At 49.5% G+C, this 24,478-nt stretch overlaps 5 protein-coding genes across 5 annotated transcripts; 3 read left to right on the top strand and 2 right to left on the bottom strand.

Annotated features, from left to right (window-relative positions):
• The first annotated feature begins 200 nt into the window (after nt 1-200).
• On the top strand, nt 201-8,182 carry FOBCDRAFT_260060 (putative methyltransferase-domain-containing protein). Its single transcript, XM_059611254.1, has 13 exons — nt 201-385; nt 434-618; nt 668-1,130; nt 1,545-5,261; nt 5,319-5,375; nt 5,615-5,629; nt 5,710-5,738; nt 6,329-6,457; nt 6,515-6,520; nt 6,578-6,738; nt 7,006-7,082; nt 7,132-7,228; nt 7,286-8,182. The coding sequence occupies exons 1-13, from the start codon at nt 240-242 to the stop codon at nt 7,694-7,696; spliced, it is 5,493 nt and encodes a 1,830-aa protein (XP_059467105.1). The 5' UTR covers nt 201-239; the 3' UTR covers nt 7,697-8,182.
• FOBCDRAFT_31992 (peroxisomal biogenesis factor 11) lies at nt 8,060-9,396 on the bottom strand. The gene is made up of 2 exons (XM_031178399.3): nt 8,633-9,396; nt 8,060-8,575 (listed from the first exon to the last, which is right to left on the bottom strand). Exons 1-2 carry the CDS (start codon nt 9,172-9,174, stop codon nt 8,410-8,412), a joined length of 708 nt encoding a protein of 235 aa, XP_031044286.1. The 5' UTR covers nt 9,175-9,396; the 3' UTR covers nt 8,060-8,409.
• A 1,251-nt stretch (nt 9,397-10,647) lies between these two features.
• On the top strand, nt 10,648-12,223 carry FOBCDRAFT_181497 (fructose-1,6-bisphosphatase class 1/Sedoheputulose-1,7-bisphosphatase). The gene is made up of 3 exons (XM_031178400.3): nt 10,648-11,090; nt 11,149-11,930; nt 11,979-12,223. The coding sequence occupies exons 1-3, from the start codon at nt 10,975-10,977 to the stop codon at nt 12,107-12,109; spliced, it is 1,029 nt and encodes a 342-aa protein (XP_031044287.1). The 5' UTR covers nt 10,648-10,974; the 3' UTR covers nt 12,110-12,223.
• A 953-nt stretch (nt 12,224-13,176) lies between these two features.
• FOBCDRAFT_292309 (glutathione S-transferase) lies at nt 13,177-14,171 on the bottom strand. Its single transcript, XM_031178402.3, has 2 exons — nt 13,728-14,171; nt 13,177-13,679 (listed from the first exon to the last, which is right to left on the bottom strand). The coding sequence occupies exons 1-2, from the start codon at nt 14,102-14,104 to the stop codon at nt 13,262-13,264; spliced, it is 795 nt and encodes a 264-aa protein (XP_031044289.2). The 5' UTR covers nt 14,105-14,171; the 3' UTR covers nt 13,177-13,261.
• A 5,114-nt stretch (nt 14,172-19,285) lies between these two features.
• FOBCDRAFT_221763 (uncharacterized protein) lies at nt 19,286-20,214 on the top strand. Its single transcript, XM_059609585.1, has one exon. It carries the CDS (start codon nt 19,713-19,715, stop codon nt 19,989-19,991), a length of 279 nt encoding a protein of 92 aa, XP_059463679.1. The 5' UTR covers nt 19,286-19,712; the 3' UTR covers nt 19,992-20,214.
• Nucleotides 20,215-24,478: the final 4,264 nt, after the last annotated feature.

The raw sequence follows: 24,478 nt of genomic DNA, 5'->3' as shown, positions 1-24,478 counted from the left end.
GTAAAATCACAGATTCCGAGGCTGCCTTCAGGGATGGAGGTCGAAGCTCCATGACCCAATGTCCAACGAACAGGGTTTATTTCCGTCACTTAATTGGCATGTGCAAGGCCAATGCTCAGCTCGTCACACCGCCTGCCGAGTATGGATCATTCTGCCGCCCGCAAAGCTTCGTTCGCATCAACTTCACAAATTATCACCAGAAATTGACAAGCACCAACTGAATAGCATCAACAGCCACCATGACGACAGAGCTCACAAATAAACAGAAAGAGCGTGAGAAGGATCGCGCAAAGAGGACGAAAGATGGGGTCACTCAACTACCGCGAAAAAAGTTCTATCGCCAAAGAGCGCACGCAAATCCTTTCTCTGATCATATGCTAGAATAGTATGTGCTCTGGCTCATATCAATTGCATTATTCCTAACTTACTCTAGTCCTAAATCTCCAGACGATATGGATTGGTCCTCATATTTTCCACACTACGTCCAGGAGGGAACACCAGAGGATCCCTCAAAGCCTCCTAAACTGACAAAAGATGTGGAAATTGTCGATATTGGCTGTGGATTTGGAGGTCTTCTCGTTGCTTTAGCGCCCAAGCTACCTGACACTCTCACACTCGGTAAGTGAAGTGAAATGCCGTCAAATAGCATGTGTACTAATGTACCCAGGCCTGGAGATCCGAACACAAGTAGCAGGCTACGTTCAAGAGCGTATAAAGGCACTGCGATCACAAAACTCGGACAACATGTATCAGAACGTGGGCTGCATCCGAGCAAACACTATGAAGTTCCTCCCAAATTTCTTCAAGAAGGCCCAACTATCCAAGATCTTCATCTGCTTCCCCGATCCTCACTTCAAGGCCAGGAAGCACAAAGCCAGAATTGTATCGACAACGTTGAACTCTGAATACGCTTATGCGCTACGACCAGGCGGCATTGTGTATACCATCACCGATGTCGAGGACTTGCACTTGTGGATGGTTCAGCATCTTGAGGCTCATCCTGCTTTCGAGAGGATATCGAAGGAGGAAGAAGAGGCGGATGAATGTGTCCAGGTCATGTCGACTGAGACTGAGGAGAGTAAGAAGGTTACGAGAAATAACGGACAGAAGTTTGTAGCGTTGTTCCGGAGGTTAGAGGATCCTCCGTGGTAGTTGGAAGTCAATGACAACTTGATGCTTTATCGTTTCACAAGATGCTTTAAATATGCCTTGAAACACTTATGCGAACACATTGTGACATGGTCACAATTTATGTAGCGTTGAGCTCCAATACACTCAATGGGCATGCAGTATTCCGCTGGTAACTTCACAAGAAAGATTATGTTGATTTACTCGGAGAAACACAACATCTAACATTCAGACACTCTTGATATTCGATAGGTAATTATTTGTACCTGCAGGCAATGTCACTCGTCTCTGGCGGGTGCTGGCAAGGGTTCCTTGTCCCGCAGACCACCTTATTTTGACAGGGGTCCATCAAAATGACAGCATCCACTGTAATCGACAGCCACCTCACCTAACCTAACGGCACCTCCACTACCTAGCACCACCAACTTCACCACTTACATCCAATCCATCTTCGTTCAAGAATGTGGCTCTGAGGTCAACATCCTGGTGATGGCCCTCAAGCGTAGAGATGTCATTGTTGCTGGACTCGCCGCCTTCATAGCTTGGGGCTTCGCTGCGAGCTGGTCACCTGTCCTCCGCTGGGCAGGCCATGCCTTTGTTGCTGGCTCCCTTGTTACTCTCGTCGCCCTCTTAGCTGGTCTCTTTCTCGTATCACGACGGCCAAGCGATCGAATACTACAACCACATGGCGTTACCTTCCTCGGTAAGAAGTCATGGCGACTAGAGGTGCAGGGACTGCGCCAGCGACAATCATATACTCCGACTCCAATAGACCCCGAATCACCCCGCGTTTCCGAAGCTATCGACAACTTGCTTGGCCTTATAACCCGGGACTTTGTGAATAGCTGGTACTCAAATATTAGTCGCAACCCGTCTTTTTCGAACCAGGTCGATCAAGCGGTGCGGCAGGCGTTGCTGAGCTTGACTGATTTCCTTCGTCATAAGGACCTGGCGGAGCTCGTCACTAGCCGTCTTGTTCCTCTCCTCACCGCCCACTTCCGAGACTTCTACGAAGCGGAGAAATCAGTGCGAGGAAAGAAACTCAACCGTTCTGTCACTGAATCTGAAGAGCTGGACCTAGCTATTGCCTCAAAATTTCGTGATGGGCGCCTACATCCAGCTGCTTCTTTGTCGTTTCCCGACACAAAGATGGTCCAGCAGGACTACCTCAGGTCTCTTGTCGCAAAGATTGTACCCCAAATACTACCCGAGAACATGTTGTCCAGTCGAGCTGTATCGATTATTATTCGCGAGATCGTTGCGTGCGCCGTTCTGTTCCCTGTGATCCAACTTCTCTCTGAACCAGACACTTGGAATCAACTGATGGAGAATCTGGGCCGCTCAATGCTTCAGGATCGATCAACCGTGAGAAAACTCCGAGCAGCTTTGGACCAGCATGCTCCTTCGACGCCCAAAGCCAACAAGTTGGCTTCCATGCCCAGAGTCGCTCCTGGAGACAGTGAGCGCAAGTTCGAGAAGTTTATCCGTGCTATTCGCAAGGTCAATAACCTATCAGATGCACGTCGTTTTCGTAGCGAAGTCGCTAGTCAACTGAAGAGGGATTCTCTTGAAGACAATCAAGACCAGGTTTACCTTCGTCGATTGGAGATGGGAAAGAGGCTGCTAGACCAACGGGTTAATCATCTTGCTGCTGGTGGCGAACGTCGTCCACCTGGTCCTTTGCCTTTACCATCGACTTCTTCTTCACAGTCCAAGCTAGAGAGTGCGCCACTAGTAGATATTCTGCGAGATTCTTCAGCGCTTTCTTACTTTATGGAATACATGGATCGACAAAATCTCATGCCTTTAGTGCAGTTCTGGCTTGTCGTTGACGGATTTCGAAACCCTCTAGAAGATGATGGCCCAGATGACGAACTGCCATCAACCCTGCCAATGTGGACAGATGCCGACCGCCAGGATTTACAACAGATTAACCAGGCCTATCTTTCGAGGCCAGAGTTAAAGGTCCCGGATCATTCGAGGAATGAAGTCAAGGAGTTCATCAAGGCAGGAAAGTCAGCCACCCCGTTACAATACTATAGAGCGCGGCGAGCTATCTTGAAGGCCCAGAGCGCCGTCCTAGAGGAAATGCGGTCACGCTTCTTTCAGAGTTTCAAGAAGTCGGATCTATTTTACAAATGTCTTGCAGCTGAAGAAGCAGCCAATATTCAGACTCTCAGATCGACACCACAGCCAGAAGTACAGGCACAGGCACAGACACAGGCATCAGCAACCAACCGTGCGAGCAAGACTTTGCCGGCAAAGCCAAGACCAGTATCGCGGCTGACGCCCCAATTGTCAAATGCTGGGAAACGTACAGGATCTGCATCAGATCTTAAATCTTTGACATCTAATGGTAATGGGCATGGACATCGAGCTAGGCGCTCGTTAGACGAAGGCTCTTTCAATCCTCTATTCGACGACGATGACATCGATACTGATGGACTAGGAGATTCCGTGCAGAGTCTAGATCCAGATGCGAACAGCCAGCAACTACCAGATACCCAAGTTGTGAAGGCAGTAGAACAGGCCTTTACCGATATCATGGAGGATGATCGTCCTCAAACTGCTGAAGCTCTTCGTGCCTCCCTTTTCGGCGGCCCTGGCGGCCCTGGCGGCAGCAGTATTGGAGGTATTGATGATAATGCATCAAGTCTCTTCTCGGGCAATGATAACGAGTCTCATCGTGGCTCTCTGGATATGGGCATTCGACCTCCTATGGCGAACAAGGAAGGCGAGAAACCAAGCCTTTCGTCACTTGGTCTCGTCAGTGCGGCTTCACGAATCGGTGTTTTCGTGGATGACGATCTGTTTGGCGATAACAACAAAGATCTCCCTGACGACGGTGATCCAGATGACGGGCCACCGCCTGACGACGAGGATGAAGTGCATGAAGCAGCACCAGGAGACCTTGGATTGGCAGAAGCCATCACTGCTCTCTCAAACGATATCGATCGCTTGGTGGCGCAGGAAGCGGTTGTGGAATCGTTGACGCGAAAGGCAGAGTTGACAAACAATACTGCCGAGCTGCGCATTCTTAGGAAGTCCAAAGCGTCTCTGCAAAGGGAGATCAGGCGCAAGGAGCTCCAACGGCAGCAGTACGTGATTCAGGAGAGCGACAACAGTCTCTACGGCCGCTCGACCATCAAAATCAAGTCCATCCAAGTGGGAAGAGAAGAAGATGGTCGGGAGTTTGCGCTCTACGTTATTGAAGTCCAGAGAAATGCTGGAGAGCAGATGCCTGCTGCGTCATGGGTGATTTCGCGGCGATACAGCGAGTTCCACGAACTTCACCAAAAGCTGCGGTCTCGATACCCGTCAGTGCGAAATCTTGACTTTCCTCGGCGGCGCATGGTGATGAAATTCCAGAGCGAGTTTCTACGCAAACGACGAACTGCCCTGCAGCAGTATCTACAAGACCTACTTCTCTTACCAGAAGTTTGCCGCAGCCGGGAACTCAGAGCCTTCCTTTCGCAGAGCGTAATCACACAAGGTCAAGATATCTTGGATCGCGAAGACAAGAAAGACATGATGACTCGGTTGTATGATTCTGTTGCGGATGGAATGGATGACATCCTTGGAAATATTCCTGTTCTGGACCAGATATCTGAAGCTGGCCAGAACCTCATTGCAGCGGCTACTAACCAGCTCAACGCGGTTCCTCTCAATATTAACGAAGATACGTTTCCAGCCGCTGAAGCTGAGGCAGAGTTGAATGCATTTGAGAATAAGGAACTTGAACCGTTCATCAAACCGATCTGCGACATCTTTCTTGAGATTTTTGAGCTCAACAAGGGAAACAACTGGCTTCGTGGCAGAGCGGTAGTAGTTGTTCTGCAACAACTTCTTGGTGGTACGATTGAAAGAAAAGTGCGAGACAATGTCAAGATGCTTGTTCAAGACGAAAACATTCTCAAATACATTGCGTTGGTGCAAGATAGTCTATGGCCTGGAGGCCAGTTACAACGAGATCGCAAACCGCGAACAGCTGCCGAAAAGAAAAAGACACGGACCGAGGCGAGCTTGATGCTGGCCACATTGGTGCCAGATCTCGCAGGTAGTGTTGTTGGAAGAGTCAATGCTCAGACAGCCAGTCGTCGTATATTTGCAACGTTGAACAACTCGAGGTTGAAGTAAGTTCTTTAGTTTCATCTCCAACTTGTGTATGAGCTCAACTAACCCATCTACAGTGCACACCTCGTATTTACTATGATTGATGAAATTGTCTCGGTCCTTTTCGAGGAACCGTAGGGTTATGGATAAAAGATCTTATTGTTCTTCTCCACAAAGCACATGATACAGGGCAAAGCACAGCGAGGCGTTGGGCGTCACTGACAAGGGAGTCAAGTTGGGCTGATACGACGACGATGATGATGATGCGGGATTGAGCGAAATGAATGACTTATGGTTTCGTAAATGAAGAAGCCTCTTTCTTTTTTTTTTTTTTTTTTTTTTTTTTTTTTTTGGAGGCTACTTGTTGTTATAGATATCCATTCCATGTGTAAGTTGCCGTTGACAGATGGCCATGAAGTAATAGTAATGACAATGGATGAATGAAGGATTCTTGTACGAGGTGATCAGATCACGAACGATTGGATCGTATTTTACATGTGAGTTGCCAGTCTAGGCAAACTACAGCTACAGTAACGTTGTGTTATGTAGGCTTTAATGCAAGCGAAAGCGTTCGCATGTGACGCTAGCGAAGCAGCTTCAGCGCCCGAGATAGCGGGATCCGGGGCACCTTCTCGATCTGACCATTCTGCCGTGTCCTGCCGCCTTTTGGCCCCAGCCTTTTTCGTCGCGTTTAGGCGAGTCCTACCTTGCCTTGGGTTAGTAACTTGCGCCCATGTTCTCTTTCTCCTCTCCACCATCGTCGCTTTCCATATCATCATCATCAAAGTCAATCCTCGTCCAAAACCGCCACCTTCTCAAACCCCCGCGTTTTGACTCTGACTCTTTTGTTGGTCCATCGCGTAACTGGCCGTGGACATTTAATCTGGAATATCCCTGGCTTTGATCCATATACGACTTTCTGCTTCTCCATCTGGATCCCTCTCTTGCTTGACCCGACGACGCTCCTCCCAACGGCAACATGACGGAGGTATCAGCCACCCGGCTGTACTTGGGAAACCTCCCTCGCAATGGTCCGGACTCATCGCCCTGACGCTCTCAGTCAAACCACTGACTTGCTGCCCAACAGCTACCAAATCCGATGTCGAGGCTCACTTCGCGACTCATGGTACCGGAGAAATCACCGAGGTTAAGCTCATGAATGGCTTCGGTTTCATCGAGTACAAGGACCCCATGGATGCCCGTGATGTTGTACCGGGTAAGTTATCCCCCCTCATCTTTTGTATTGCGACGCGCTTGCTAATGATCCATCTAGCCTTCCGTATGTCACCACCGTAGACTCCACCCCTCCTCCCTGGCTAACGTGCGACTTCGAAAGATGGCTCTGATTTCATGGGAGAACGACTCACTGTCCAGTTCGCCCGCGGTTCCCGGCATCGCGAGGGCGGTTTTGGCAACCATGAGCGCACCGCGCCGCGGCCTCGTCGAACCCCTCATCGAATGCAGATTACGGGACTTCCAAACGATACCTCTTGGCAGGTCTGTTCAATCCTCCCCGTTGCTCATCGCTGGATTTCCTGGACCCTCCCCTTGTGATTTGCGCGCATCTCTGGTTTTTCTGGTTTCGACCCATTGGTACTACACCGGGACTAGGTTTAGGGGACAACTTCCACGGACCCCTCCACCCCCTCTCCCGGTTTTGCTTCCTGGTTGTTGACTTGACGGACTGCACTATCATTTTGTGGATTACATGGACTTCCGGCGTTCCCCTTCCTGGACAGCAACTTACGTGGATTCTGGAAATAGGATCTCAAAGACTTTGCGCGTCAGTCTAGCTTGGACGTTGTCTATTCTGAAACTGGTCGCGACTCGAACGGCCGAGGGTGAGTAGTTGCTTGCGCGTTATCTGTCTTGGTGGCTAACATGGAACAGTTTCGTCGAATTCGAGACTGCAGCAGACCTTAGAACGGCTGTTGAGAAGCTCGACGGGCGTGAATTCAAGGGACAGCGAGTCCAATGCGTTGCTGACGTATGACAAGGAAGCCCCCTCTCCTTGTAAGAACTCAAGTCTGACATGACATTCTAGACTCAGCCGGACATGCCTCCTCGCGAGCGCGGTCGATCCCGCTCCCCAGGACGTCGACCTTATCCTCCTCCCATGGACGACTACGATCGGCGTGGCCCTCCCCGCGGATATAGTCCTCGCGGTGGTGGTGGTTACGGCTACCGAGATCGTAGTCCTCGTCGCGATTACTATGATGATCGCGCCCGTTATCGATCTCCTCCTCGCCGTCCCATGGAGGACTATCCTCCCCCTCCCCCTCGCGGCCGCTACGATGACCCCTATCGCCGCGACTACCCTCCTCCGCCCGATCCCTATGCCAATGGGCGACCTCCTTATGACCGACCTCCTCGAGATTTCCCTCCGCGAGAGGGCGGATACCCACGAGATGGTGGTTATCCCCGAGACTATGATCGTGGTGGACGCTACTGGTAAATCCATATCCCATTACCGCTTTGGGCGCTTGCTTGGCGGGACTGTCCTTGACCGACGGTGCTAGATCTACTCTCAACCGAATGCGCTAAATGGCGTGAAACATTGACGACCAGTCATGAGGTAGGAAGGGCAAGATTGAAACGATCAACAAGCAGATATGCGCAACAATGATTGACGACCGACTGGTGATATTCTCAACGAGCAACACAAGTGTGAGGGACATTAGGATGGCGTCAGGTGTAGGGCTGAGGATATTACGAGAGTTGACGGTTACCGGGAAAAGCCACGGGCGCACACGACTTGAATGTCTTGGGTAATATGAACTATAGTGTATGACTATGAGGAAGCCGTCGTGGGTGAGGGTTTGCTTATTTGCTTTTATTTTGTCTTATACTATAACCTGGAGGAAGATTTTGGGACCACTCACTAAGAGTCGTTACTTGCTAGGTAGTTTTTGCTTTTATCACAGAAAAGGGTCAAAATAATCCAACTTTTGATTTTGTATGTTCAAATTGACATGGCATTACTGCACAACGAGTGAACCTGATACTCGTGATTTACTTCGGACAACAACCCAACCATGTCGCCCCCGTATAGTACAAAAAGAAAGATGCCGGACCGAACAAATAACAGTGTGACGCGCTTTATAAGGGATTACGAAGTGTGTATAGATATGGTATCGGGTATTGTTGGGTTTTGGTATGTGTTCAAGATTAAGCAGTCTTCTTCCATTGGGTGTAGACACCGATGACGCTACTCAAGGTACCAGTGAGACCGACAATGCCGTCATCGAGGAAGGAAACCCATCCGAGACCGGAGACAGGAACGAGGATATCGCAAAGGTCGCAGAGGAGTTGCTTCTTGGCGGCAGCGCGCTCACTGAGGCATATGTTAGTACTAAAGATAGGAAGGCAAATGAGCGCATGTGGAACTTACATGGAAATGGTCTTGCTCTCGACAACACCCTCACCTTCCTTCAGGTCAACCTTTGATGCGCGCACGCTCAGCTGTCGCAGAGTGTACAGCTGACCAATGATGCTAAAGGCGATACCAATAGCCCAGGATCTATAAGCCTCCTGCTGAAGGCGCTTGGCATGCTGCCACTTCCTGATACCGGCAGCATCAGGAATAGTGAGAGCATCGCAGGTCAGGTAACCAGCATAACCCAGCTGGCGACCGACCTGAGTGTACTTGAGGACGGGGTCGAGGGACTTGGAGTCGGAAGCGGTGGCAGCGGCCTTGTAGTGCTCGACGAACTTTCCGGCTCGGAAGACCTTTCGGAACAGGCCGAACTGCTTCTTGAGGGCGTTCCAAGGGGCGACCTTGTCGGGAGTTGCGTTTGTGCGGAGGAGATACCAGGCGTAGAAGCGGGCGAAGTACTGAAGAACTCGCATGAGCTTGTCGCGACCGAGGGTTGTGGCCATGTAGCGCAGGTAGTGCGCTACCGTGGGGTGGTAGACGAGAGCGTCAGCGACCATGATTGCGATGGTATCGAGTATAGGCAGGTAGAGAATAGGTGGTATGCGACAGTTGGAATATACAGAATTGCGATTCACCAGTAAGAAACCAGCAATTACTGATGGGAAAAGGGAAGATGGAGATGGAGATGGAGATGCAAAAGTTAAGTTAAGTTTTACCAGGAACGGGTGAGGAAAAGCTGGGGAAAGGTAAGTAACGCGAATGGAGTCAAAGTGTCTGGAGTAAAGCAAGTCGAGATTGAACGTGGAGACGGAGACTTGACCGAGATGCCGAGGTCCGCCGCTCACGAGAGCGGGATAGTCCAAGGGAAGGGGGAATTGTAGCGAGAGATAGGGAGGGATAAGGAGATCTTGTGCAAAAGAATTGCCTTTTTGGGTATGGGAATAATTGCCGTTTACGTAGAAAATCGATAGTTTATACTGTTGCATCGGTATGCTATCCATTCAGTTATTGCTCAGTATTAAAGGGATGATGACCCTGCTAACTTTGTCAACCTCCATTACAGAGAAAGGGAGCATCAAAGTTGATGTCGACATCCGGCACATGTCCGAGGCTTCATCAGGAGAATACCAAACTTCGGGGTAGCTTGGCGCCAATTCTGGCAATGCATTTCAACCTCGGAGACTTTCCGTAAGAGATTGGAATCACCCTCTCTCACTCTCTAACCTCGAGAGTTACAGCTGAACTGGCTGACAGCTGATAGAGAGAGGAAGCTCCCGGCTGACCGGATAACCTTTGATCCGACTCCGGTGCTCGGTAAGAGAAGAAGTCTAGGTTAGGGGGGGACATGCATGCATGATATAAGTCGAGTCGAGTCGAGCCGAGACTCACTCATTCAATCAATTGCCTCATGACCCCAAATCAAGGAATGAACAAGGTATGAGATAAGGCATTTGGAGTTCCCAATTTTCCATCCTCATAACTCTCCCCCCAAACCCACAATGAGCATATCACTCGGTGTTTCTACTGAAGATCTTTTGAGCGTCGAGGTTCAAAACCCCCGCTTAAACGTCAATATGAGCGAGCCACCCCCACCGGGACAGCCTGGCAGGGCCTGGAAATAGAGGGTCTCTCAGTGGCTGTGACGACAACCTAACAAGAGAAATCGTGATTGGATTCGAGTGTGTCCTGCTCCTCGGGGAACAACCCCCGAAGTCTACCTCCAAATTCGACCGCTGTAAATTGTGGGGGAAGAAGTCGGAGTTGGAGACCCCGGGAAATCCTCTTGAGCCGCTTCCCCTCGGCCGGCAAGAGCACCAATTCCCTTCGGGAGCCCGCTATCAAAGGTCACGATGGCCCATGACATTCCGATATGATGCGCCCCCAATGGAGCTTTTACGTATCATGGTTGGGCCTTTCACTCTCCAGAGTCTCAGAGTCTCGGTCATGTTGTTGCGGGTTGAGTCTCTCGCGGATGGGGCCGTTGATAACCCCAGTCGGTTAATGAAAACGTATGTACCTAATAATGAATGAATGGATATCATTGATCGTCATATCCGTAAGTTGTCGTCAAGACACGGACGCGGTATCCGTAACGTAGAAGTCTATTCCTTTACATAACTGGTCCCGTTTCCCCAATATTCGTCGCGTGCTTCTCTCTTTTCTTCCTCTCTCTTCTTCTTTCATCTTTCTCTCTCACGATACCCTCATACTATTCCCATCATAACTACCTTCTTGTCTCTGTCGGCTTAAACCTTCTCCCGGTCTAAGTCAAGTCAAGGCCGCTTCTCCAACTGCCCCTCCCGACGATCAACTTCTCCTCCTTTCATACCTATCCTCCCCTCACAAACACATTCACAATGGCTACTACAAACAGCGGACAAGAAACCGAAAAGGTCAACACTAACATTGTTACCCTCACCCGCTTCCTCACTGAGGAGCAGGCCAAGCATCCAGAGGCCACTGGTGACTTCACGTACGTCGTCCCTTGTGACCTCAAGTTCATGATACCCGGCTAACAACGGAAATCTCAGTCTATTGTGTCACGCTCTCCAGTTCTCTTTCAAGTCGATTGCCTACTACATTCGACGCGCTACCCTAGTCAACCTCACCGGTCTGGCTGGTTCTTCCAACATCACCGGCGACGACCAGAAGAAGCTCGATGTCATCTCCAACGACCTCTTCATTGAGGCCATGCGCTCATCAGGCAAGTGTGCGCTCCTCGTCTCTGAGGAGGAGGACGAGATCATCTACTTCAAGGATGCTCATGACGCTCACTACGCCGTCGCTTGCGATCCCATTGACGGATCTTCCAACTTGGACGCCGGTGTCTCAGTCGGTACCATTTTCGCTATTCACAAGCTCCCTGAGGGCTCCAAGGGTGTCAAGGAGGATATCCTGAAGCCCGGTACTGAGCTGCTCGCTGCTGGTTTCACCATGTACGGCGCCTCTGCTCAGCTTGTCATCACCATGCGCGGTGGAACCGTCAACGGTTTCACTCTAGACAACGGTATCGGCGAGTTCATTCTGTCTCACCCCGACATGCGCCTCCCCAAGTCGCGCGCCATCTACTCCGCCAACGAGGGTAACTCTTTGTACTGGGAGGACAAGACCATCAACTACTTCAACTCTCTAAAGCAAGCTCAAGCCGACGGCAAGCCTTACAGCTCACGATACATCGGCTCCATGGTTGCCGATGCTTACCGAACTCTCCTCTACGGAGGTATCTTTGCTTACCCCGCCGACAAGAAGAGCCCCAAGGGCAAGCTCCGTATCCTGTACGAGTGCGCGCCCATGGCTCTCATCTTTGAGAATGGTACGTCAATTGAATTTTAGTGATTAACACTTTACTAACTATGCTCAGCTGGTGGTCAAGCTGTCGACAGCAAGATGAACCGTATGCTCGAGGTGGTGCCCGAGCACATCCACGACAAGGCCGGTATCTTCATGGGTAGTTACGACGAGGTCGAGAAGGTGAAGAAGTTCCACAACTAAGGGGGGAACAAAGAGAATGGCGCTTTGGCATGGGATTATGAAATCAGTTAAATATCGAAAAGCGAACCTCATGAGTGAATGAGCATTTTAATGATGAATTTATCATATCTTCCATTTTTCTAAGCATCATGCAGAGTGTCGTCATGATGAGAAGTCATGATCGTGAGCCATCATGGAGGCCGTTTAACTGGGGACGTCACGCCACCTCGACTGTCCCATTAGAATGAGCTACAGCGCCTTCTTTGGCCTCTCTTCATGGGTTTTAAATAGTTATATGATCACGGCCTTGTCAACTCAAGCTGGTATAGAGTACTAGGTACCTTATCTTGGTAAACAATCGTCCCACGAAAACTAGTCGCTATTCCTCTCCACAATGTCGGACTCTAGGTCGTATAATTGCTCCGACACCGGTATCTTCCTAATAGACTGAGCGCTGATTGCTCAGCCGTCATCAAGCTGCATTACAGATATGTTCGAATCCAAGTGTAGCTTGAGATCTCTCTCTACTTTCTTGGTCATGGCCATCTCATCATTCTCTTTCATTTCTTGTTCACATAGTTTTATGGCTTTCTTTAAGATGTTAGATTTGTATCTGTTCAATATACAAACTCACCAGGTTTGATAAAAGATTTAGAAGCTGCCTTGAGGTATGAAACGACTTGGTACTTTTGATCCCGGGGCGAAAAACAGATTATTACAGAGCTTACTCAATTTGTAAATTGATTTAAGCTTCTTAACTTGTGTCTTGAATATCTATGTTCCTGAAGAACACGCTCTCATAAATTCCTGCATTGCTTGGGCCCAAAAAGAATTGAATACTGTCTTTATAGCAAAGACGATAACGCAACCGACACTCCGAGAGGGCTGTGGCTGTGATTCTAAAGAAGACAAATGGGTTGGGGAATTCATATTCAACTCCAGTGACTTCCTACTTGGCGCTGTGAGTCTTTTGAGCTACAGACGTCCAATATCCAGTATCCAGCTATTCAAGTTCGTAAACGAATGAGTTGGCTCAACTTTACGCCAACTTATTGCGACACTGCGTTTGGAAATCTATATTATTGATTACTGACTACATGCTCTTGGATACCTGCCTCTCAAAATGCAACGGCTCCTTCGCATAACTCTCCCGTGCCCTGAGATAGCACCCATTTACGGCGAGGAATACTTGTATCCAAATTGCTCCTTAGCCTTGTCAACAATCTCCTTAAGCTCTGCACGTTTCCTCATCGCCTCTTCATCCACAGGATCCAATCCTGTCGGTTTGTCTTTACCACTCGGAAGTAACAAGCCCCGCTTCACAGCAGGCCTCTCAAGTATACGAGCAAGCCATGCTTTAACATTCGGGAACTGATCATACGAAATTGTTGTGCCTGGCAGGCGATCTGTCCAGCCGATCAGGGCGATATCTGCGACGGAGTAGCGACCTTTACCGGGTCCAACGATGTAGTCTCGATCTGAGAGACGCTTATCGAGGACCCCAAAGAGACGCTCTGTCTCGCCGACGTAACGCTGTATAGCGTATGGGATTTCTGGCTTGACACCAATGAAATGGAACGCTTGTCCTTCCCTGCTGAAGTGTAAGTGTACCGCCTTGATATTGATGCTCATGACTTACATAGGCCCAATTCCACCATGCTGCCAACCAACCCACGACTCGGCACGAGTATAGTCATCGTCGTCAATCTTGAATGATAACTTATTCTCTGAATCGTATTTCCTTGTCAAATAGCTTAGTATCGCATTGCCTTCGAAGACAGCGAGATCATTGTTGTCATGGTCAACAAGAACAGGGATACGGCCATTGGGGTTGATGGCAGTGAACCAAGGCTCCTTTTGAACATTGAGTCCAATGTCGATGCTTTGTATGGTGTAGTCTAATCCATACGCGTCGCGGAGCTCTTCAAGAAGGATATGGGCTTTGACGCCGTTGGGTGTACCCCAGCTGAGGAGCTCAATGCCCTTGGAGGCGATGAGGCCAGTCGGTCGAGCCATTGAGTAGCTGCGTTTAGGAATTATGGAAGCAGATATGAGTGGGTAATCGAAGCCTTGAGAAAGCTGTGATCTACAAGATAGAGTAGAACGAAAGGAGAGAGACATATATGGTAGTTTTATGGTTGAGCGCATCGTCATTGAGCGGTGGAGGGACGCCATTTTGCAGTATGGTTACCAATATCGTGACTCCGGAACCGACAAATCATCAATTGGTCATTGGCTCTTCAGAGTTCGCACTTCTTCTCTCGCAATGAGTTAGGCGTGCTGCACAATGTTGTCTAGTCTGGAGTTTAGAATGTTTACTCATCCACGAAGCTTTGTAATCTTGATTACCCTATAATGTGGAATCACCCAAACGCGGAGACGTTTTTCGACTGTCCTGCATTTCAAAGCACAGCTAACGCAACCTCCGCGGAATGAATGCCCTCATGGCCCAGCCATGCCCAGAAGAAACGTTTGGCCTGTGGCAATGATAAAGCAATTCCATATTGTTGTTTGACTGCTGCCAATGATTGAGTTGCAAGTAATCGGCACATCCAGTTCCTCAGGGGCGCTGAACAGATGGCCAAAGAACCAGCTGCTGTATGCACCCTCAGACATTCTGAACTTGCCCACAAACATCCTCTCTCAACTTATTTGTCATTCTAGTCAAATCTTGCATGAAACAACTAACAAAAGCATCGACACCAAAACACAACGAGGGGGGCAACCGCGCGGTAAACGACAGAATACGCCTCGCACGTTTCGGTTCGATATTAGCCCCATGATCATGGTGCAATACGCAAGAAATGTCAAGGGATCGACCCGTTGTTTCTCATCAGATCCTCACGAATATTGTTCAGGGTAGGTCCCAGATCAACGGTTGAGCTGCGCACGGGTGGAATAGTTTCATGTAAATGAGAGGTTCCTCAGTGGATACAAGAGGAAACTACAGTAGCACCAACAAATACGCAGCAAAGATGTTTATGGTATTTCGTGTACAGTATGTTGGATTGTCGTCGCAACCGTAACCCTGCGGTTGATCCTCCGATCCTTCTCGTGGTGGAGTTGGGGTTGGGCTGTGAGTTGATGAGTTAAGGGTCCCCCTCTTGATCGTCGTGAGCTTTACCCCAAGAGATATCTAGACGCCCGCGACAGTTCCTCTGACAGAATACACTCCCCATAGATGAGAGCCTGGAATCAACAATCTAGGACTTCTTTGAGTCTCGAGAATAACACTTGACGAGTCGTCATCAGTGCCTCAATCACAATACGATGAATGCAATGTTGCATTCAACTCGTAACTAATCAGATGTAGACTCAACGCCCAGAGCATAGAAGCACCTACGTCACTATCATGAGGTACCAGCAGCCAGCAACCAGCGTCAAATTGAGTTCTGACTTGTTTGGTCTGCGGAGCGCCCGCCTCAAAGCCAAGTTTCCCCTTCCCCACCTACGAAAACGAACGAGGCCACTCAGCCTTGGAGCTGACGCCTGATGATACTGTAGGTACTGCACCCTTGGAACCGGTAGCCAATGCTCTTTGAGCATGGCCCTGCAAGTCTGAGTTCCCTGGGAATAACACAAACACCACAGCCCTTACCTCGATATCCTGTCCAGCCTATTTACCCGCTCTGACTTACACTGAACTGACTTCATCACCCATTGGGGGCCATGCAGTACAGAACTCTACAGCACCTACAGTGAATCATCCTAGGCGAGGTGATCCAAGACCCAGAAAGCAGGGAAAACATGGTCTCAGAAGCCAGGTTTTTGATCGACCGCTGAGAAAATCCCCGACAGGCTCGCGCTTAGATCTGTGATGTGACGTCTTTTCATGCCGCAGGGTCCTTAACTCCAGCTCCCATATCTAAACTCCATTCAAACGGTTTCCCCTCCCTTGATGATGTCTTCAAACTTGTTCTTTTCAGAAGGGGCACGAAAAAGATGGACACAGACGCAGACATGGGGAATATCTGCACGTTTGAAGGATTCAAGCCGCTGATGTAGTTTTGCTTGGACTTGGACGCAGACTTGGAACTTGGCTCTTCACCAACATGTCTCGCAGCGGCTGGTTTCACCCCAAAAGAGTAATCTATACGAAGTTAGCTGCAAAGGGTTCTCTACTCACCATAGCGGACTACCCTTCGTCCTTCTCGTCGCTCAGTGACATGAACTGTCGTCCCCGAGTTCCCAGTCCAATCTCATGGTCACCTTCGCCTATTGAACTACACTCTGATTAGCTGTTCAAACCATCGGAGATCGCCAAGTAGTACCTTGGTTGTCGGACTAGCCAGCCTACGTACCGAACGGCATTGTCGTGGCTTCGGCTGGCGGCACCGCTAAGATCCGTCTCTGAGCCGTAGGCGTGGAGTTAATATCCATCACAAAGCGGCCGGTTTGTGGAGTGAGCGAGCGAGTTTCGATTCGTCAATTGCGTATTCGTCGTAGAGGATATGGAGTTGTCGTATTGAGAATACTGTTAGTGATCAGTGGCAAATAGTGAGTTCAAATAAGGCTCGCCGGTTCAAAACGCTCGAAACCTTAGGGTTTCATGGCGCCGACAAAAGCTCCTGGCACTAAACTTTGGTCAACAACGTCTGAAGAAGGCATTTCAAAGATTCAGATTGGTAATCCAACCCCAAAGATCATCAAGACATGTGATGCAACGGCATTACAAAGAATGTCAGGCACTTCTGGGGGCTGCTTCGCTGTTATCCAGCCCTGTTTGTATTCAGCTTAGACGGGAATAAGTCACCTTTCACGCCCACCTGTCATTGCATCGCAGAGACATTCGATATGTCGCCATTCTTGGGGAAGCGGAACCGTCGTAAAAATGCCACAGGATAAAGATAGAAAAAGCGGAATCACGCGATGGGAAAGTCAATCTGTACTGCAGAGCACAGTAGCGGCGCCAGGCGTGGAGGCGCAAGATAACCTTTCGTGCGAGATGTAGTAACTGCAAAGGGCAAGATGTGAATCATAACGAGTATGCCTCATCGGTCAAAGCCGAAGGGGGACCAAAGAATGAGGGAATCGTGTGCAACATGCACAACGAGGCAGAATAATGAGAGCGAATGTGAGAATTGAGAGGAATACGGGGTCGAGCTGAGTACGAGCATGATGAATAGGAGAAGAGTGTTATGATTCAAGGTGTTGCGATGTCATGTTAACTCATACAACGTTAAATTGCTAGTATACAGAAACGGTATCAAGATTCGAAGGTTCAGGGGGATTAGCAGTAGTGAGCATGGACAAAGTCCCCTGAGGCTGAGGCTGAAACTGGTGATGCTGTTAACAGGTTTCTATTATGACGATTCCATTGTTGATGAAGCTATCCATGACAGTTGAATACCCAGGTACTGTATGCACAATGATGTGTGAATGTGAGTGTGAAGGGCGTCTAGACTCTAGGCTGCCGTCAATTCAGTGATTATCCGCTAGTTACAGCCTCAATTATGACTGAATGAATGAACTGGATGTACCAGCCTGTCGGCTACCACTCGGCGAGATTCCCATGCAGCCGTTTGTGGATGTGCTTGTGTGTGGTTGTGCCGCATTCGAAATGTCGATGTGAAGAAACAAAAAAAAAAAGGCACACTTCTTGATCTGGATCTCAAGACCACCCCCGGTCTCCCCTGGTCCTCCGCCTTTTCATCACTGCAAAACGCTCTCTCTCACGTTAAACTGGCGGACACTGGCACCCCTGTTCGCTTCCCCACTTGGATCACAGGGCGGGGATGATCGAAGCAGGGGGCCAACCGTACGTACCTCTATCTTTAGTCCATCCTTGACCTGAGGCGCAGGGAATCCAATTTGTTAGGGACACCAGCCTCAAGCCAAAAGACATGCACCTCTTTCCTAATGAGGGTGCCATGTTGCGCTCTACCTGTACCAAGAAAACGTGGCGGAGTAGCTCTCTCATCAGTCTCCCCGTCTCCGGCTCCGACTCCAAGGAATAGGCCATGAGGCAACAAGGTATTCCAGGACCCAACGCTGTTAATGGAAAATCAGAGTTTCCGTTTCCCGTTCCCGTCGAAATTCTTTCCATTCTCGCTCTAGTGCCTTGTTCTCGCTCGGCGATTGGGTTTGACTTTGGGTTTGCGTTTGGCTTCTTTTTGCGAATGGAATCACTAGAGCTGTGCAAAATACTGCTGCCTACCGGGGCGCAACCCCAGACAAGAAGGCCGTTAACCTTATGACGCCAATCGCATTTCTCGATCAGCAAATCAATCGCGACAACGTGACTCTAATTGTACATTTGCTCTGCATTTACATGCCAGCCACCGGAGTAGCACTGCATTTCGCTTCGCTACTGTACTGTACTGTACTGTACTGTACTGTACGGTACAGTCAAAGAAAGCTACGACGATAGGAGCAACAACATATTGCCTATTCTGTAGCGTAGTGTTTATTTCCTACAAGGTAGCAGTAGCACTCTGCGCTGTCTTGAGATGGGATGTTGATCGCTGCAATGCACTGCCGTATTTCCCAAATTAAACCCGAGTCTGATCCCAGCGAATCGCCGATAACACAAGGTAAGGTGGTGATGATGAACTGTCCCAGGCCAGGCCAGGCCAGGCACGGGCTACAGGTACAGCACGCAGCCTAACCCAGCATCGCAGCGTAGTGTCGTAGTAGGGGAGAACAAGGTTGCAAGATTGCACTCGTGGGCTTCGCCTTGTGGTTGCGGCGGCACAGCAGGTTACTGTACCCAGAGACCCTGTCTTTCTAACTCCAAGAGCATGGGTTCACTTCCATCGGGAGGATCCGCATCCGCGAGTCTGAAGCCAAGACAAAGTAAACAAGGAGGCAGGTAATTTAATTTCATTTTTCTATTGTCGGGTTGCTCTTTTCAGTCTTGACAGCGGAGCAGAATTCATCCATGGATATGTCCATCGAGTTGGGAATCAACAGTGGGAACTTGGCTACAACCGCCCCCGCCCCTTGAAGAAACAAGACCATGCCTTTGTTGTAGATGCGTACACTTGACCAATCATACTGAGGATCCACCTCTCATCTTGCTCCCGCCCGTTCAGCCCTACCGCTCGAGGTCACCCCACCCCTGTCCTAGTCTTGTCTTTTGCTGCTCTCCTGCAATGGACGCTTCACAAGCCCACGCCCCCTCAGTAAAAATCTCCACACAAGTTCAGTGCTCTAGCAGTGAACAAATCCACTGAAGCTGAGCAGAGCTATCTTAGTGCTCATGTCTCTCGGCACTTGGGGGCTTCATTCTCATCCTCACATTTAATCTAGAACTCTTGGGGAATATTGGCAACAAGCAACATATTCGTCATCGTGAGACACCTGACGTCTCGCCAAGGTAGACCCTGCCGCTGTAGATAGCTTAGTGAAAAGATGCGACTACTCTCTGTTCGGGGAGTGTCGCATGCAACCACGGGCATCACCAAGACCAAAAGACGCAATCTGCTCGGACGGCTTCGCTTGGTCAACCGGCCTCGCCGAAGCCTTATTTCTTAGAGCTTCACCGCTGAGCAAAGCTACCCTTCCCCTCATCAACTGCAGCCCTACGAGGAGACTTGTTAGAGTCTGACTGTCATCAAACGGCGGAGCTCCAATTCATCTCCCTAACTCTCATCTCCGCAATTTTCGCAACCACAGCCAACGGATGCCGTACCACATGTTGATCATGGTCTTGGGCTTGTGTCTCGATTGCATTTGCATCTGCATCTGCGTCTTCAGCCCACGGAGGAGATGCACTGATTTGGAAATGGCGGACCGAGGACACAGAGCACAAGCTGTCTTGTCAGGCAGCCTTGTAGTGTACCTTGTGCCTGTCTCTCTCTATCTGTACTGTTACCTGTGCTTCAATCAATCACTCACTCACTGTTGGTTACTGCTCATTCCAGCTCCGATGCAGTGGACCAGCCCTTTTTTATCGTTCTGAGCTACCCGCTGTGTCTTGCATCCCAGTCATCACCTTGAACTGTCGCTCGGTAACACGGCGCATCTCTCATCTTCTGATCAACGACTGACCACGCAATGGCAATGGCGATGCCTCGAATGGAACCCATTGGAGTATTCTCTTTCGAGCATTTTGCCTTTCTTGATAGTCCGGACTTAAACAAGTTAATTACGTACACATGATCGGACTTAACAGCCATCACGACATGAAAGGGTACAGTGCTGCGCTACGTTTCAAGGCGTTCAAGCCAGGTACCTTTGAATTTAACCCAGATTTCTAAACGCGTGTGTCGCGTCGCATCGCATCCATCCGCTGCGCTGGCGTACGCCCCCTGGTTAACCCGGCAAGTTATTTGCCCATTTCTCATTTTTGGACCCCAAAAACGTTTCCCCTTGCTAGCGGCCGACGCTGGCTCTTAATAACCACACCCCACAGCCCTCGCAAATGCCCCTCCCGTCCCCTTCATCTTTCTGGCAGTTGATTGCGGGCGTGCGTGCTGGTGCTGCCAATCATTTCCTACCAGGGGAAACAGGCGTGCCTATCGCGTATTTTTGCTGCTCAGGTTTCAAGCTATCAGATACGCCAGAGCTACCCGAGCTACTCAGGAAACGAAGCGGGAATGAATGAATCAAAGCTCGGACACTACGGTACCATTTGGCTTGACTTGTCTCGTCTTGGACTTCACCCTAACGATGAATGACATGGGCTGCGATTGTTGCGTTGTGACTCAGTTCGGGGACCTCGTCTAAATGGCCTGTTGGGGTTTGGGCAAAGAGTCGCGACGAATCTGCAACTCGAGTCTCAATGTCTTGCTTCACGTGAAAGAAAAGAAAAGGAGAGCAGAGATGCAGGGACATCTATCTTTACTCCACAAGCACGCAGCCGCAGGGATCTTGTCGTGGCTTACTACTCCATCAAGCCAAGTCTCAATCTCAGTCTCACTTGGGGAGTGAGCTTTGATACTGATTCAATGAACGATACTCATGGTCTTGCGGTATCTCCATCGCTAAACCCATCAGGTTGCCAAAGTATATCGTCCAGATGGAGTTCTCGGAGACTTTGATTCACGGGTGAGCTTTCATCTCGGGAGAAAAAGTGTCCGCTCCATTCTGGTAATGGCAGTGCCAGTGCTAGGCTCTAGCTTGGGCTCTAGACAGGAAGCTAGTGCCAGCAAAAAGTCTCCGCGCAGGCTCTATTCCCAGTATGTACTGGTGCCAGGACCCAAGCCAACACACCCCCAAAGCAAAGCCGTGAGCAGTGAGTGAGAAAATGGGATGGATCCCCAGAATGCCGTCCAGTGGCTTGGGGCCTTGGGGAGAGTGAGAACCTTAAACCTACCCTCGTCGACGGGAGACGACATGATGGTACCGAGGAAGTGGTGCAGCATGCTCATGTAAGACGATATCTTTGGTGGTGATATTTGGATGTGAAGAACCAAAAAAAGATCCTCGCAGAGAATGGCTCCGTTGAGTATAGACAAATGACAAATACAAAGTCAACATTAGACTGAGCTAGCTTCATTTAATGGGCCAATTGATAAAGCGGGAATCCGTTCGCCGACCCTGAGCCGCATAGTCGTGCCGCAAGCCGGCCGTAGGAGGTCCGTAGGTTGAGGTAGAGAGCTAGACCAGAGAGTCAAAGACGCACGGCAACGGAATCAACAAATGATGAAAACATGTGGGCTTGGATTGCTCTGATGGTCCTTGTCTTGCCAAATAATCATCGTTGTTTCAATTTCAGCCGTGATTCACCTCCAATTGATTTCAGAGACACCAGAAATGCCTGGTTGTATGCCTCGTCTGGCGTGCATGATCCGCTACGGCTCCGCCGAAAACCCGTGCCTTGAGTTAGTTGACGCGCAGGTCAATATGCGCCCGTGATGCATGGTCCCCGATTATCTCGGTCAACTTTGTATCTGATGCCAGCGATAGCTTTTTCGGATTGACGTCAACGAAAACAAAAAATAACCAGCAAAATCTTATTTTGTATAGTTGAGTTAGCTTAGTCTTGTTTCTATCATTTAGACGAGGGTATATTGGAGAAACACGGATTTTGCGGCTTCGCAGTGAGCCCAAATCCGCAAAGTCCGCGACGAATCAGAACTACTTTTTATGATGAACGCTTTGATAATGTGCTCACATTATGGTCCCCGAAGAGAGCTTATCCTTTTTTATTTGTTTTATTTTTTTTTAAGGCTTGATACCTTAGTTATGATCGACAGCTACCGAGCAAGCAAGCTTAGGTAGCTTTTGGTGAGCTTAGAGCTTAGAGTTTCGCCAACATAGCGTAGCAGTCAAAGCAAGGCAGTCCCAGTGATCTGGCTCAGGGCGCAGCGGCCGCCTCTGGCCCCCAAGGATCCTTTGTCGACTTGTCAATCAAAAGGCGGCGGCGGACTTTTCAAACAGTCGGACACAATTTGTCAAAAGGGGTGTACCACTGGAATAGCACTACGACTGCCACTACCGGTACTGAGAAACGTTATGAGGACATCGGGATGACAGAGGGGGCAGCACCCATTCATGGCTTGACACACTCTTCCGGTTGGAGGACACTCAATCAAGCGCCCAACTTGTCATCTCGTAGGGCTGGGTAGATCCTATCCAATCGACAACAGGGGGGCAGTCTTCACCCCCCGTGCTCTATGATTGCCATCCATCTGGTACACTGCTTGATAAGCACACAAACTGTCGGTCTCGCAAAGGATTGGACAAGAGCCGCCGTCCAAGGGGTTATATCAAATGCTGAGCCTGAGCCTTATTAGGGAGTGCCGTCTTCAGTTGAATGCAACCCCACGCATCACCCGTGATGTTGATCAACAAGAGGGTGGTTGTTCTGACCAAAATGGCGGGTGATGGATAACGGATAACGGGCGGTGCCACGTACATGCCTACAGCACATGCAACCATTGTCTCAACCACAATCATGACCATGCAGCCTCAGGGGGCAGAAGCATAGCAGCCTGGCAATACTGCGGCTTCATTGGATAGACGCTTCTCCTTTTGAAGTTGCAAGGCGAAGCAGATGGGCCCAGAGATTTGGACCATGCATTTCGACGAATATGCCCAGATTGGGAAACAGGACCAAAGTCCCGTCAAGAGGGGACCCTTTGTGCTGCTAGCATATGCATTCATCTGCGCGTGCGTCTAGCGGCAGTTTCAGCCATCATCGGCGGTCCAGAGTCGAGACTCTCTGTCTCGAAATATCTCATGTTATTTGTTGGGCACTGATGATCCAAGGACTGTCGTTGGGTTGCAGGGATCCTCACAATCGGATAATCACTATCGTTTGAGGAATCAAGTTTCGATGGATTAGATGATATGCTACGTTGATCCAATGTGAAAAAAGTGTGCAGCGCAGTGCATTGCATGGGGCACAGAGCCCAGGGACATGGCTGAGGTGGTCCCGACTGTGAGGTGTAAGGCTGAGTGTCCATGGATCCAATCCAATCCAATCCAAAGGATGGAGGTTACTTCCGGCAAATTGCTGTAGGCATGCAAGTGCCTGCCCACATACCGAACTGCTGCTGGTGTAACTCTACCAAGCATGAGGGAGGATCAATTACTGATTTCCTAATCCATCGATCTGATGATATGTTTTATGGAGCATTTAACCACACGTCGTCTATCTAATCATGCATGTCCTTGATTCTGTTGTGTTGCGTTGCTAAATCCTAGTGCAATCCTTCCCCATGAGGTCCGATGGACAATAGATGGATATCCGTAGGCGTAGGCGTAGGCGGGGAATAAACATAAAAATTCAAGACATACCGCGCGGGAATAGAGCAAAGGCCTATTCCTGGTCAGTGCCACTAACCTTAGCACCACAGCGTGGATCACTAAATCGACTGATTTCCCACCTTGTGGGGGAACGAGCCTGGGTTTGCTATTGGCTAGCTAAGTTACCTAGTAAATAGAATTCGCACGGGAAATGATAGACGGATCGGGATATGGGGACGTGTCAGAAAGTCTAGACATTCTGACAGACGAGCCGGCCTAACGTTATGCTGCGCTGAAGGATTTGTTTGAAAGTGCTGCGCAAACGCAACTCATTAACATACAGGGGTTTAAGGGAAAACATATCCGCCTATGGTGGTGATATCTTCTATTGTGGCAGGGCGTGTAATAATCCCTCAGTGAAGAGGCGATGAGGATATTTTTGACATAGATCATTGCTCGAAAGTTACAGGGCACGTTGACAGCTAAGCTATGTGAGGCAGTTGGAATCCCCAGCCATCCATGTGTGTATGTAAGTTGATAGCCGGAACGGCATCCCGTATGTGAGTTTTAAGGTGGTTACATGTGAGGATTGAGTTGTGTCGAGACTAAGCGGATTCACTGATCAAGACATGAGAATCACGAAAAGAGGAGGTGGCAAATTCGCTTGCATCAGCAGTCGCGGATATCATCTTGCCTGCCTGTCGTGAATCGGTGCATATCCGAGCTCGGCCGTTGAAGCTATCTTGATTTTAT

Source organism: Fusarium oxysporum, chromosome IV (assembly GCF_013085055.1).
Source record: "Fusarium oxysporum Fo47 chromosome IV, complete sequence".
Taxonomy (NCBI): Eukaryota; Fungi; Ascomycota; class Sordariomycetes; order Hypocreales; family Nectriaceae; genus Fusarium; species Fusarium oxysporum.
The sequence above is the reverse complement of the archived record's forward strand: the minus strand, read 5'-3'. Positions and strand labels throughout refer to the sequence as shown.